This window comes from Hyperolius riggenbachi, chromosome 8 (assembly GCF_040937935.1).
Source record: "Hyperolius riggenbachi isolate aHypRig1 chromosome 8, aHypRig1.pri, whole genome shotgun sequence".
Lineage (NCBI taxonomy): Eukaryota > Metazoa > Chordata > Amphibia > Anura > Hyperoliidae > Hyperolius > Hyperolius riggenbachi.
Genome location: NC_090653.1, coordinates 264,727,153 through 264,743,196, shown reverse-complemented (window position 1 = coordinate 264,743,196; position 16,044 = coordinate 264,727,153). Strand labels below are relative to the sequence as shown.

Sequence of the window (16,044 nt, the reverse complement as noted above, 5' to 3'; positions counted from 1 at the left end):
ATTTTTATTTTCTGTTAAATCATTTTTTTTAAACATTGCATCTTTCTCTAATATTTGCAGTTTTCAAATTACACTCTGTATTTTAAACAATGAAACAGAGCAGAGCTAATAACCCTTTGAACTCCCTGGCATTAAAACCTTAAACAAACAACAGTGAGGGACAAGTTGAGATAAGTGCTTCACAAAACAGCACTGTAGCCGACCAAGCTTGGTCAGAGAGCTCAGAGAAGCTCTTTCTCATAGATAACTGAAGTTTCTTAACTCTTCCTGTACTGGAAACAATATGAGACTCATATATGTGCTACTAATGAACAGGATCATCCATACACCAAGCAACCTAGGCAGGTGCCTGGGGCCTAGTGGGTGTCAAGGGGCCCACCAGCCACCATCTCTCCACTTCAGCTTACCAAAAGGACCACAAAAGGAGCCCCAAATCTACTATCTTGCCTAATGCCCAACTACATCTTCATCCATCTCTGGGGCTACCACAGCACTACAAATTGGCTATTTCTGTGGCATTGTTACTCCAGACCAAGAGGAGGTGCTACAGCAGAATGGTCAAATGTATACAGTATGATTGCTGTTTTTTTCCTCCTGGGTTTTCTCAGGCATTCATTTACCATGCCTATTTCACCCTTTATAAATAAGGAAGAATTATGCCAAGTGAATTGCGTACACAGAGAAATAGGCCATTTTAAAGGCCAGTTTTCAAATTTTTTATACAAAGTCCCTTTAACCACTTTAGCCTATCTGGCTGAACATTTTCGTCCAGATAGGCTGCGCTTGCTACCGCCAGCCGCGTGTGCTCCCACTGCCGGCCGTTAGCCCAGCGATCAATGACTGGGATTATAGATCCCATTCATTGATCAAAGTACCCCGCAGAAAAACGACAACCTCTTATCAGAGGCTGCGGTCTTTCTGAGTAAAAAAAAGTTTCCCGTCCTCATTCTTGTTCCTGGAAGTGAGATCGATCGCTTTCCAGGACTTTTTGACTGTGGCCATCTTGTGGCCAAATAGTAAAACTACACTCACATTCATTTTTTATTACACAAATACATTATTTTACATTTAAAATTAGCTATTTACCTCCCACACCAAAAATTACCCAAATAAAATTTTTAATTAAAAAAAAGAAAAAAAAAAAAAGACAATTTAAAAAAAGAAAAACAACATAAATAGTTACCTAAGGGTCTGAATTTTTTTAAATATGCATGTCAACTGAGTATATTAATATTTTTTTTTTTTAATTATAGGCTTGTAAATAGTGATGGACGCAAATTGAAAAAATGCACCTTTATTTCCAAATAAAATATCGGCGCCATACATTGTGATAGGGACATCATTTAAATGGTGTAATAACCGGGACAAATGGGCAAATAAAATACATGGGTTTTAATTACGGTAGCATGTATTAATTTCAAACTATAATGGCCAAGAACTGAGAAATAATGCATTTTTTCCATTTCTTTCTTCCTGTGAAAATTGATTTAGAATAAAATAATTCTTAGCAAAACGTATCACCCAAAGAAAGCCTAATTGGTGGTGGAAAAAACAAGATATAGATCAATTCATTGCGATGAGTAGTGATAAAGTTATTGGCAAATGAATGGGAGGTGAAAGTTGCTCAGATGCAGTGGTTAAAGTTAATAAAAGTGACTTGTCCATCGAGCCTGCGTTTTACTCACCATTCCATCAGCCTCGGGCAGGCCGAGCACTCGCCTCCTCCCGTCCTCCGTGTCACACAGGCGGCCCAGTGTGAAGGCAGCATTGAGGCCGCAGCCTGCAAAAAAACCAAAACACTGCATCATGGGGTTTATTCCCTATAACAAATAGCATGCCTTATCAGAGTTAGCATGCCTTATCATAGTTAACATGCCTTATCAGAGTAGCATAGCAAGCGCTACGAACTTATGCCTGCTAATTGGCAATGACAAGATCTCCACTCATCCTGCCCTGAGCCCCTGCGGGGCCAATCACTTTAACCCCCTTGTCATTCCAATTCTGATGGCAAGGGGGCGGCGCAGCACTTTTTTTTTTTTTTTTTTTTTAAATCATGTAGCGAGCCTAGGGCTTGCTACATGATAGCCACTGACAAGCGGCATCTCCCTACCATGTTCGATAGCCGCCAGCGATCTTTGCAAGCAGGAAATCCCGTTCAGAACGGGATTTCCTGCAGGGCTTCCCCCGTCGCCATGGCGACGGGGCGGGATGACGTCACCGACGTCATGGACGTCGGGACATCAGAGGGAATCCCGATCCGCCCCTAAGCGCTGCCTGGCACTGATTGGCCAGGCTGCGCAAGGGGTCTGGAGGGGGTGGGGGGCAGCGCGGCAGGTAGCGGCGAATCGGCGGCGATCTGGATATGCTAGCTGCGTGCAGTAAGAAAAAAAATTGTGAAAATCGGCCCAGCGGGGCCGGAGATATCCTTCTGCGCAGGTTACAGGCAGCCTATTTGGCCAATAAAAATCATTCAGTTAAAACGCGTATAGTGTGAACTGAGCCATAGGAAAACATGGGCATTACTTTGAAAATCAGTTGTCCTTTCAGTTATAACTGAAATGTAAATGGGGCATAATGTTCTTACCTGGTTGGGGCCATTGTTTGTCTTGCTGTTTAAAGGAAAAGTATTCAGAAAAATTGTAATATTTAAAATACATATATGCAAAATGTACACTTCTACCAGAGAAAAATGCACTATAAACGACTTTTTTTCCTGCGATGCTGCCACTTACCGTAGGTAGTTAAGAATCTAACAGAACTGACTAGTTCTGTTAGTTGACTAACAGAACTTTGGACTAGTCCATCTCCTTCTGAGGGTTTCTCAGGCAATTTATCAGGCTATAAAAACAACCCCTAGATGTGAAGTAGTTTCTAAGGACCAATAAGAAAGTTTGAAATGGGAGGGACTTCCTCCTGATATTAGGGGACTTTCTCCTGACACTCTTAGAGACAGTACTAGCAGGGTCACATTTGTACTCTTTACCGCCCAAGGCCAATGTCACCAGCCGCCCCCCTTCAGTATAGGTAGCGAGATGACCGCTTCCCTTTTCCCTCCAGTATAGGTAGCCAGATGAACCCTCCCCCTTCCCTCTAGTATAGGTAGCCAGATGACCCCTCCCCTCTTTCCCTCTAACTACTGCTTCAGAGCCCAATTCTTCTAACCCCCCCCCCCCCTCAATACACCCCCTCCTTTTGGTGACCCAGCAACAATTTTAACTAGATATTATGAACAACATGGATTCAGTAATGAAAGGGTTATATACAGTAAAGGGAGCGTCATTTGTAAACACAACTCCTCCTGCATTCAGAACGCAGATTGAAGACTTGGACCTTTGACATTCAGTTAGCCTATGTGCCTCTGTTGACACCACACAAACTCTTTAAGTGAAAGGGGTGTATGGGTTGAGATAAAGATCTGAAGGGCTGTCAGACTCTTCATTCTGTGAATGGATAGCAGTAGGAGTGGCGTCTATTGCAAACAGTTCTTGGCTTTAGCTGAATGACAATTTCCGATTCTGATGGATTTCCACCTCTCGAGAAGTGTCTTCTGAATTTCCAAAGAACTTCTTGTTGTTGTTATTTTTGTCAATAGTACAGTTAGTTAATTGTAAATATAAATTTTGCGGAATCTGCTATTTTTGCGGCTGTACACTATGCGGAATCTGTATTTCTGGCAACCGCAGTAAACTTCTGCATTTTCTGATTGGCCTAACACTTCTGATTGGCTAAAAATTCTGTGGTACAATACTGATTCTCTGATTGGTCCAATGCTTCCAAGTCTTGTGACTGGCCTAAAATTTCTGTATCTCGCTAATGCAGTATTTCCACAGAATTCAGATTTTTTTGCATACCGATTTCTGCTGAAGAAAGCCAGTTTCTGATCAAAATGTATTCTTACACAGAGCCCTCTCTCTTCTGATGCCTAACCAAACAACTTCACCTCTGATGTCTAACCACAAGACCTCCCAGCGATGCCTAAACCTACATTCCCCCACCCACCCCCGATCAGGGCCGGTTTAAGCAACAATGGGGCCCCAGGGCAAAATAAACCTGGGCCGCCCCCCCCCCCCCCCCCCCCAACATATACCCGGAACAAAAATCGGCATTAGGGGACCTTTTTTGCAGCTGGTATAGTCAGGGTGTGAAGTCCCAATCGGTCAGAGCTCCACATTCTGGCTATCCCAGCCTGCATGGGGGACAAGGGGTTAAAAAGTTTCAGGAGGGGGGACCCCACATAATTTTTTTTTTACTAAAATTCCCACACTCTAAACATAAATTTTTTTGGGGAAAATAGGAAAAAATGCCAGGGATCTTCATACAGCCATATTGCGGCTGTATAGCGATCCCTGGCCAAAGCGCTGCGGCTGCGTATGGACCTCCTGGAAACCCCATCAGGAAATTTATTGCGCTTTCGTTTGATGCATGTAAAATTACACTACCGTTAGGTTTGCTACTAAAAGTGACATTTACCGCATTTAAAACTATACTTTTTTCCTTCTAAACTTTAAAATCGATTTTCTCAAAAACTATAAGGTCTTTTTGAAAAATTGTTTTTTCCTCTTATTCCTAATGATCTCCTTAACATATCCTGCAAATTTAGGGTTTCTAGCATTTAAGGTGGATTTGTTATTAATAATTAAAGTCGGCAGGTTTTTAAATGTGTTTTTTTTCTCCCTTGAAACTTTAAAATCGATTTTCTCAAAAACTATAAGGCCGATTTGAAATTTTTTTTTTCCTCTTGTAGCCACTGGGGGCTCCTACAAGCTCTGGGGCCCTGGGGCAGCTGCCTCCTTTGCCTTAATGGTAGCGCCGGCCCTGCCCCCGATGCCTAACCCTGAACCTTCCAACCCCCGACACCCCCCCCGCAACGATGAAACCTTGGTCCCACCTGCACCGATGCATAATCCTAAACCCCTCCTCTGCTGATTCCTGTCCACTGCTAAAATGGGCGCTGCCACGAGCACCTATGATTAGTGGCTATTATGGGTAATTTGGCCGCCAGAGGTGCGTAAACGTAAAAAAGGCGCTGGGAAATTTGGGCCAGGGCCGGTTCTCTAATGAAGCAAGGTGAAACATTTGCATCAGGTGCAGAGATTATAGGGACAGCATTTTTGTAACAGCATGCAGTCAGAGTAGGAGGAGAAGCGAGAGGAGAGTGAGGCGAAGAGGTCATCATTGGGGAAAAGCAGCTAGTTGTGCTGTGTGAGGAGTCTGACAGTGAGTGAGGAGGGGGGAGGCAGGAGAGCTGCAGTGTTTCATTTGACTTGCACAGCAGAAGGGAGGAGGTGGCACTGATGTCCTCACTGAGAAGGGGACGCATCCTCACAAGTTTGCCTCAGGCAGCAAAAAATCTAGAACCAGCCCTGATTTGGGCGGAGGAGATAAGTCAAAATACAGCACTCCCGGCTGTGGCAAATTTCCCAGTGGCATTCATTACTATTCCCCCTCCTGGCAGCCATACAGTGGGGGTCAGATGCAATTTGGCTTCCAGTTATTGCAGGTGGCAGAATTAAGCTGTTTTAATCGTAATTTGGGCTCTGGCTTTTGGCGGTGCCAAAGTTACTCACTGAGCAACGCTATAGCCATAGTTCACAGTACAGCTTATGGCGGTGCCCAAATGTCCTCGGCTGCACGGCATCCTTGTTTCATGACTTGGCCGGTAACAATCAATAAAATAGCAAGCTCTTGGCCGCCTGCTATGCAAACTGTGGTTACAAATAGCATTCGTGCCTGCTATTTGTAGCTGCATTTTCCATTGCGGTTGGCCCTGGTGCCCACTATATTATCAGGCCCCTCCAGCGCCTAAATGAACTGTTTTGGTTAACGCCTGCTGACCGCAAGTGCCGTTCAGCTGCAACTACATGCAGCCAAATGGCAGTGTTTGGCAACGCCTCGCATGTCAGCTGTAGCCGTTCACAATAATGTAAACATAGAAGGTACATGTAGATAAATCTCATCTCACCTGCCTCGTCCACATGGAGGGAGCTGATGATTTTCTGTAATATTGTGTCAGACTTTGGATGGTCCAGAAGGCGGGAGCATCCTTCGTGGCACATGGAGATGCGGGCCAGTACCAAGGCGCAGTTACTGGCCGTCCAATCGCTAGATGAGTCTAGGAGGTTGGTAATGTTCTCAATGATGAAGTCAGACTCTGGGGAGGAGAGGATCCACTGCCTGCCATTACCACTCTCTGCCTGCAGGGGGAGCAGACAGGAAAATACATTATTGAACTGGTACAAGGGGAACGCCAATGGGAATCAGGAAAAAAGGGCGCAGGAGGCTAGTGGACAAAAAGGGAGCCGACATTCACTACCATAATAAATATCGTTTAATGGGCGACGAACAGGAAAAAAGGGCGCCGGAGATTATTAACGTTTTAAAAACGGCGCCCGGAGATTTTCAATGTTTTATAACTGTGCTTGTGATGATTTAAGTTTAGAAAATGTGCCCGCGACGAATAACGTTTATAAAAATACTAAACATATTTATCGTATTTAACTAAAACATTATTTAAAATGTTATCCCTTACTGTTTGTAAAACATTATTATTAACAAAATAAAACGATCACTATGTAACGTAAATTGCAATATATTTTTTACATTCACTATTTGTAAAACATTATTATCCACACAAAAAAATTATTTAAAATTTTATCCCTTAATGTTTGTAAAACATTATTCACAAAATAAAGCGATCAGTACGTAACGTAAATTGCAATATATTTTTTACAGTCACTATCTGTAAAACATTATTATCCACATAATAAAGCGATCCGTAAGGGGGGGTGGTTAGGGTTAGGCACCACCAGGGGGGTGGTTAGGTACCAACATTGGGGTCTTAGGGTTAGGCACCACCAGGGGGGGTCTTAGGGTTAGGCACCACCAGGGGGTCTTAGGGTTAAGCACCACCAGGGGGGTCTTAGGTTTAGGCACCACCAGGGGGGTCTTAGGGTTAGGCACCACCAGGGGGGTCTAGGGGTTAGGGATAGGTACAGGGAGGGTTCTGTGTGAGAGTAGGGTTGGTATAGTTACAGAACAATATACACCACCAGGGGGGTGGTTAGGGTTATGCACCACCACGAGGGTCTTAGGGTTAGGCACCACCAGGGAGTCTTAGAGTTAGGCACCACCAGGGGGTCTTAGGGTTAGGGATAGGTACAGGGAGGGTTTTGTGTGAGAGTAGGATTAGATTTAGATTTAGTAAAATCTTAGTAATACTTAATAATGTTTTACAACACTTATTACAAACGTAGTTATATTTATATCCTCATTTTAAACAATATTTTTAGATTTTATTATAAGAAGAAACGATAAATGAAGGGTATTCACAATAATATACTGTACAATTATAACGATTAACCCTCTGGGCGATACAATTGCATCGCCCTGGAGGGGGCGCAGCACTTTTTTAAAAAAAAATTCTTTTTTAAATCATGTAGCGAGCCCTGGGCTTGCTACATGATAGCCGCTGCACAGCGGCACCCCCCCCCCCCCCACTCCGATCGCCTTCGGCGATCAGAGTAAGCAGGAAATCCCGTTCAGAACGGGATTTCCTGCTGAGCTTCCCCGGTCGCCATGGCGACGGGGCGGAATGATGTCATGGATGTCGTGACGTCAGAGGGAGTCACGATCCACCCCTCAGCGCTGCCTGGCACTGATTGGCCAGGCTACGCAAGGGGTCTGGGGGGGGGGGGCTGCGCGGCACGGCGGGTAGCGGCGTATCGGCGGCGAGCGGCGGCGATCGGAAGTTACACACAGCTAGCAAAGTGCTAGCTGCGTGTAACAAAAAAAAAAATTATGCAAATCGGCCCACCAGGGCCTGAGAAATCCTCCTGCGCGATATACCCCGAGCTCAGCTCGGGATTATCGCCCAGGATGTTAAACATATATTATCTTTTTTTAACAAACGTAATTATAAGTTTCACTTTTGAAACAGGGAAGATTAACGTTTTCACAATTTCCGATTTCATACACATTATTTAATGATTTCTAAATGTGTAAAACATTATTTGTAAACGAAATACAACATAGTAATTTAGTATTTTTACAAACGGTATTACTGCTTATCGTTTACGCCCCGCAAACTTTTTTCCCGACGCTCTTTTTTGATGTACGCGGTACAAGGAGAAGAAAAATGGCAATCAAGGGACAACTGAAAAAAAGTTTACAGGAAGTAGTTGATGAGCAATTGTGGATCTGCTAACAGGAAACCACTACTACAAGCTACATACTCACCTGCCAAGGATCTGCTGGATATCTGTCACCCAAGGGATCGGGTACCGATCCCTGGAGGTGACAGAGCACACCATGCTGTACATTAGTGATGGTCACGTAGATGCAAATAACTTCGAGTTGATCCAAATGTGTTCAAATTTTTATGCAAATTTATCCAGCTTGAAAATGAACCACTCAAATCCTGCTGAGGTAAAATTGAATTGGTTCATTTTCAAGCTGCATAAAGTTGCATCAACTTGAAGTTATTTGCATCTACTTGACCATCACTACTGTACATACGCGTCATCTGCTTCTGGCTGACGACTTGTATGTTGCTTCTGCCAAAAACAATGGTTGTGTGGTGCTCGGACATCACCAATAATCCAGCATGCTGGATCTTTAGCGGTCGTTGTACCCACGCTGGTCTGACTGCCTGATTCTCAGCCATGGCATTTGTTATCGTCCACCATAGCTGAGTGTTCAGACCAGCGTGAAATAAAACTGACATAACATTTAACACAAATGTGTTTTCCTACTTTTTATTACGGATACAGTTACCATATTTGCTTTTTTGCACAAATAATATTGTCTGTCTACAAAATTACAAGTACCCAAAATACAGCTCTGAAAACTGCCATTGCATTTTATTGCATAGCTGCTGTATTTATATATTAAAATCTAGTAGTGATCATTTCCCTCTGCTTCTCGGATCAGAGCAGTTCAGTTTCAGCACGCTGCTGGCTGTATACTAAGTGTAGCAAAAGAGGTATGTAAACAAAATATAATGTTGTCACCTCTTCCGATGGGGTCAGAAGCAGCAAGGTGCTGTGTTTAACTGTTTGAATGCTGTTCAGCTACAATTTTTTGTTTGTGGTCGTAGATTTTATGCTGTAAATAATCTTTTAGAACAAAGAGGAAATGCTGAGTTTCATATCACTTTAACCTCCCTGGCGGTAACCCCGAGCTACACTCGGGGTAGCCGCCGCAGAGGATTTCTCTGCCCTGGGACTCGGGATATTTTGAGTAAAAATTGTTGTAACCTCTGTAGCTAGCACTGCGCAAGCTACCATTGTCCCCCAAGTCCCTCCGCTCTTTTTTGATTGCCCCCGATCGCCGTCGGTGGTGTCAGACGTCACGTGTGATCGTTGCCATAGCGAAGACTGAAGCTCATTGGGGAGGCTGCGGCTCTTGCGGGATCGCTCGCGGCTAGGTAACGTATAGCGGCGGCGGGTGCCGGGGGACTTGGGGGACAATGGTAGCTAGCCTAGTGCTAGCTACAAAAGCTAAAACAACTTTAATTCTAAAAATCCCTCCCGCGGACACAGCCTCAGAAACTGCGTACCGCCAGGAAGGTTAAATCTCTATGGATAGGGCGCATAGCTACAGGCAAGCAAAGCAGCACAATGGATTTTCTTTCAAATCTAATGCTAATCATTAGACTAATCAACATGATTGTTTTGTGAACTTGTTTTATTCAGGCTTTAGGAAGTGTAGTTATCCTCTATGGGGCAGGTTTATGTATGCCAGCGTCCCCATATGACATGCTAAGACATTTTATCCAGCTCTCCTTTGTAAACCAGCCTTACCACGCTGTGCCAGTTACAGCAACAAAGGGCACAACCTGCCAGCATTATTGTTGTGCTTTTGTGCTATGTGAGCCGGGGCAGTTTTTATTGGCAAGCCGATTTCTGTGCTGGGTAACATGATCCCTCCCCTGAGACAAGGAGGAATAATGGAACGGTCTGCCAGGGGATAAACCATGTTATCATTTGATAAGCGCTTTTCTCCTGTCCAACTCAAAGCAGAGAGATGCAGCCACTAAGGGCGGGCACAATTAGCCATCCAGGCGTGTGAAGTGCAAGAATCTATATGTTGGTTGCTATTGGCAACAGCACAACACACCTTTTGCTCCGGCACCAGCAACTCATTAGAGCTGCAACTCACAGCGACAGCCTACAGGAGATAGAGCGGAGACAGCCACCTCCACCTTTCAAAGGGGTTTATTAAGCAATCAGGTATCTTTTGATACATGCTGATTTCTTCAGAGTATAAACAGTCTTTCATATGTCCTATGTACATCACATACATTTACAGCATACATACATGAAGCTAGTATTCTAAATAGGAAGCGTAGAGAGAGCCGGATAGCTGGAAAGTAGAGTGAAGTAATCTCTGCCATCCTGGTCTCCCTATTTTATATGAACATCAAAGAGTTAAATTCTGACAACACCCGAGCCATACCCACAAGCCTACAATTGGCGGGCATGGGCATGTGACCCACCTCATCATTTAATATTTGTAATGATCTGCTCAGCTGGCTGCACGGGCAGACAGCTGTTTGACCATTCCTTAAGTCTGAGGGCTGCAGGTCTCTGGAAAAGAGACCTGTCTTTTCTTTGCAAGTTTCAGACCTGCTCTGCTGCTGAGGAATTTGCATACATTTGTTATGCAAATTGCCTAGCTGCCTCCTTTGAAGGCTGGCAGTATAAAAGCCTTGTTCTCCCAGAATCCTTTGCTGGTCATCCTTCATGGTTTGTTTCTGATGAACTCTCCTAGAGTATAAGCCCTGTTTATTTGCTAAAGTTTATCTTAGAGTAATTCTTGGGACTGCACTAGGCAGCTCCTCTTGTGCAGTCAGGTTGCCTTATCTGTTTTGTCCGTGTTACCTCACTGCTGCGATTGTCCTGTCGTCAGCGGTGGTCGACAGGAAATTATTCTGTCTGTCTGAGGGTGCTAACCAGAGCAGCGGTTGCTACTGGTAGCCCCTTCTGTTCATCTGTCTGGATCGCATTAGCCTCTAGCGGTAGCGGCTGTGGATCCTTCTGATCTATGTTCCTGGAGTGTACGCTGGAGCAGCGGTTGCTACTGGCTACCTCATCTGTCTGTCTTGTTTGGATTGCACTAGCCTCTAGCGGTAGCGGCTGTGGATCCTTCTGATCTGTGTTCCTGGAGCGTAAGCTGGAGCAGCGGTTGCTACTGGCTACCTCATTTGTCTGTCTTGTCTGTTTGTGCTCCTTTGTGTTACTTGTGGCTAGTTAGGGTGGCGTGCTTGTCTCTGTTGCGCTTTTCGTGCGGAGACCGCGCTGTAAACGCGTTCGCTGTTGTGAATGAGTGCAGTGTTCGCGTTTAGCTAGCGTTTGTTATTTTCCTTATCTTTTATTGTTGTTTGCTGTGCCTTTGCTACTCTCGTGTTCTGTTCTGATCAGCCTTGTGTCACTTCTGGCAATCGTCTCTCTCTTGCGATTGCGTTCCCGCTTTGTTCTGCGAATGTGTGTTCGCCGTCGCTGGGTTCCCACTACTTTGGGGAACACACATTTAGTCTATCTCTGTGCTCTTCTCTTTAAGGGCTGTTCAGCCCTGCATTGCTTTAAATCTGTACAATTCCCATCTGGCATCTGTGGCCGTGCAGGGGCTGTGCTCGTCTGCACTCCACAGCGCCATCTGCTGGTGGGAATTGCCCTCTGCTGGTGCATTGCACCTAACCTGAGTTCACTTAATTATACGCTTGTGGAGGGTTTCCGCTGTGTCAGTGCGCATCTTGTGCGCTGACCACGGAAACGATTCCGCAAACGTTACAATATTCCATTCCTTTATAACCTAGTTGCAAAGAATGCAATGTTTTGTAAATATCGGCTTTGTTTACCGTTCCCGTCGTCTAACTGTCGGGCAGTTAGACCTGATAACCCATTATGTGGCCTTCCACAAGGAACATGTTCCTTGTAACTGACTGCATCATTTCTCTCCGAGAAACTCTGCTTAAAGAGACCCTGTATCTCAAGTCTTTACAAGACTTTAGTAACTGAGGCTAGAATTCAAGTATACTTACATTCTAACATTAAGGTGCCCTTACATCTAGAGATTTTGGCAGCCGAATGACCAAGACACAGATCTCTCTGATTGAATCTGATTGGAGAGAGATCTGTTAGCCAATGGCCACCAAAAACCGCAGGACGATTGCTGATCGATTTCAGCATGCGGGAATTGGCCTTGTGGTGCCACCAAAGAGTAGGTGACACAAGGATGTGACATGATCAGGTGTGGGTGACACAAGGATGTGACATGATCAGGTGTGGGTGACACAGGATGTAACATGATCAGGTGTGGGTGATACAAGGATGTGACACGATCAGGTATGGGTGACATGAGCAGGGCACCCTTTAATGCCTAACTCAATGAGAACCAGGCCTAACTACATAAACTGTTATTATTTGTGCACAAAGTCCTCTGCTGGAGTATTTTTCAGATTGGTGGGTTGGGGTGGTGGAGGATAGACCGCAGCACACGATAAATCATCTTTTAGCGGAGGTGGTAAGGAGGGAAATAATGCTCAGTTGTCTGTCAACTGTGTGAGTATGCAACCTCCTGGTACACTCACTACTGTTACCTTTAAAGCAAAGTGTGTGTGTGTGTGTGCGTGTGCGTGTGTGTGTGTTAGATACCTACTGCATAGCCAAGCGTATGAACTGTGCTCGCAGCCGTGAACGAGCGCGTCCGGACTGGGCATGTGTGAATAAGACCCATGCATGTCCAGTAGAACAAACCATGCACAAGCAGCTTCGTTCTAATGTGTATGCTTTCCACTGGGCAGGCCCAGTGCATCTGGGCTGGGCATGTGTGCGTAAGGTCCTTGCATCAATGTCCTCGCATGCCCAGTAGAATGAGCGCTTGTGGATGTCTTTTTCTCCCTGCATGAGCACTTAGATCGACTAGGCATGAGCGGACCTTACTCGCACATGCCCAATCGGGATTCGCTTGTCCACGGGTGGGATCGCAGCCAGCAGACATGCATTTATCTGGCATGAGTTGAATTAGTTTAGAGGGGGCCAGCGCTGGAATGGATGTATTCAGGTGTACTTTCTAATACTTCAGGTGCACTTTAAATCTTGTCTGAGGTTGCAGCTTTTTCCCCCAACAAACATGAAATGTTCCCACAGCCCAGTAATCAGCATCCCTCCCTCACCAGCGTCCCGAGAGCTCCTGCGGCGTTCATAACGGCCTCGGCATCTTCCCACAGCAGCATGGCTCCCAATCTCCCCAGCAGATCCCATTCCGCTGTACCTTCTGCCAGATCCACCAGCAGTTCAGCCACGGTCAGATCTTCTGCCACCGTGCCCAGGATGTAGGCAATGTTGCTGCACAGCCTGCAGTGGATGGACAAATAGGACCCATTACACAGAATTATTCATTACATTGTAAAAAAACATGCATCTGATTGAAATGTTGCATACTTTGTATCAGTGCTGACCAACTTCATGGATGGCCAATATTTATTGTACAAGGGCTACAATAAAGTTATGGTAACAATAGTGGCAGTGTTACCCCTCCCCCCCCCCCCAAATATAAAAGCAAAAACAAAAAATCAAATCACTAGTTAGTGTGTATAACGCCAAAACTCATTAGGCAGCATTTCCACAGATAAAACATTAAGAGGAGTTCCACTTTAAAATGAGTATAGGTGGTCCCCTGCTTACAAACAGGCCCTGTTCTGGGAGACTGTAAGTTGAATCTTGTGTTATACATAGTGAAACATGGGTACATTATTTACAGGACATCCCTGGTGTCAGCAATGGCACCTGAAAATAAAAATCACTTAAAGTAAACCAGTAATTAAAGAATACCGACGGCTCGAGGTTTGGGGGTCTAAGCGCCGGAACGGTGGAGGCCCAGTGGTTCCCTACATGACACTGCTGACGACCTAGTGATATCCCCACAGTATTCTCAGTGGTGGCCTAGTGGTCAGTGGTCACCCCATCCCCCAACAGTATACCCTGGTGGCCTAGTGGTCCACCATCCCTCACAGTATTCCCAGTGGCAGCACAGTGGTCCCCAATCCCCCACAGTATCTTTAGTGGTGGCCTAGTGCCCCCTCCATCCCCCTGCAGTATTCCTGGTTGCGGCCTAGTGGTCCCCCATGCTTTGTGGTCCCCTACAGCCCCTCAGTATTTAATTCCCTGGTAGCCTAGTGGTGTAGACATTGGCCTCAATTCACTAAGTTTATCTCCTGTCTTTAATAACGTTTTTATAATTATCACCATCATGATAAGGCATGTAGTATTCAGAAAACATTTTACCTCAGGTAAACCTAAAGTTAACTCTTCTGTCTTTAAAGAGAATCTGTAACGTCGAAATGTCCCCTGGGGGGTACTCACCTCGGGTGGGGGAAGCCTCAGGATCCTAATGAGGCTTCCCACGCCGTCCTCCGTCCCTCAGGAGTCTCGCTGCAGCCCTCCGTACAGCGGTGACGTCAATATTTACCTTCCTGCCTCCTGCGCAGGCGCTCTGACGGCTGTCGGCTCCGAAGTAGGCGGAAATACCCGATCGCCGTCGGGTCTGCACTACTGCGCAGGCGTAAGTCTCCGGCGCCTGTGCAGTAGAGCGGACCCGACTGAAAATTGAATTTGAGAGGGGTGATGATGGGGGGACACTTGGGGGCACTTAGAGACTCTGAGGGCCTGGCAAATGCCCCCTTTGCCTATATTGTAGTGCCAGCCCTGCCTGGTGGAGCTCCTTGTCAACGTGGTTGGGGGCGCCAGCACAGGATTGGAGAAGGCGAGGCTTCCCTCTACTGAGGCAAGTATCTAAATGGGAAACTTGTTTTCCCTACAGGTACACTTTGAACCCATCAGATGACTCCTCTCCCGTCCTGTAGCACCACTCCTCAGTTATCCTTGCAGCAGTTCCGGCTGTGAACCTCCCACGCTGGGCTTACCAGTCATGAAGTCCCAGGTGATGTGGTTGGCGTATGTGTCTTTCCACATCATCTGGGCTCTCATCGTCGGGTGGGATTGCTAAGCTGCCACTCTGTATTCTGTCTTTTCTGGGGGTGGGAGTTGACACATAGCAAGCAGCGGATGAGCTACCACAAGAACTCTGGAGGGCAGCCATTGGGCCGCCATTTGACAAGACAAGACAAAGAACATTTATATTGTGTTTTTCTCCTGGCGGGCTCAAAGTGTCAGAGCTGCAGCCACTAGGATGCGCTCTTTAGGGAGTGGCAGTGTTAGGGAGTCTTGCCCAAGGTCTCTGGACAACTGAACAGGAAGAGCCGAGATTCGAACCCTGGTCTCCTGTACACTATCCAACCACATTTGGATGGCACTGATTTATATAACATTGTCCCAGTCGAAACTGCGTCTCACTCCATAAACTGTTGGACACAGGTTCACTTTAAAAAAAACGAGCACTGGTATTGAATTATTGAGGGTGTTCACTTGCAGGCCTCATGTGGAAAAGACGTCACAAATCCTTCCACCCCTGACTGCTTTCCTCTCAGTGACACCTCCTGGCTGAATGGTCACTGGGGTCACAGGCCTGGCCTGCTCCTCACATTGGTACGGAGAGGAGAGGCACTCAGTAAACAGCCGCAGCCCAGCGGTTGCTGGGGAAACGCTAGTAACTACATGGAGACTTGTTGGAAATGGATGAATGCCAAGTGCTGAAGCACACGTGGATTGCAGGGCCAAGACTTGTAAACAAGGCGATAAGCAGCTAAAAGCAGCGCGTTCCAACGCAGACAACCATAATGCACAGAGAGAGTCTCACTAATCCCTCCGGCAATGCACAGCAGACGTTCATAAAGCTAAGAAGTAGCAGAGAAGTAGCTTATGTAGAGTGTAATAAAGAGAGACAAAACATCAAACGCTCTTAAAGGGAGCCAATTCTATAGGTTTACCCTGATCAGCTAAACTCAGCATGTCCGATGGAATGCACTAAGCTGCCTGCAAGAATGGCTTCAGTCCACTCAAGGTGGCCACTAACGATACAATTTGCCAAACGATCGTTTACAAATGATTATTAGTATGAACGATTGGAAATGATCATTTGGGAACA

The 16,044-nt window shown here is 45.8% G+C and overlaps 1 protein-coding gene across 4 annotated transcripts in view; it reads right to left on the bottom strand.

The window, feature by feature from the left end:
* The window catches only part of LOC137527824 (uncharacterized), a 55,010-nt gene that overhangs the window by 23,685 nt on the left and 15,281 nt on the right, over positions 1-16,044 (bottom strand). For 2 of the 4 annotated variants that reach the window (XM_068248772.1, XM_068248775.1), the window contains exons 3-5: positions 13,175-13,355; positions 5,963-6,194; positions 1,686-1,780 (exon numbers count right to left, since the gene is read on the bottom strand). In XM_068248772.1, coding sequence (XP_068104873.1) covers positions 1,686-1,780; positions 5,963-6,194; positions 13,175-13,355 — 508 coding nt within the window. Of the gene's footprint in view, positions 1-1,685; positions 1,781-5,962; positions 6,195-13,174; positions 13,356-15,425; positions 15,594-16,044 lie in introns of those variants that run through there. The other 2 variants (XM_068248774.1, XM_068248773.1) reach the window with 2 other exon arrangements.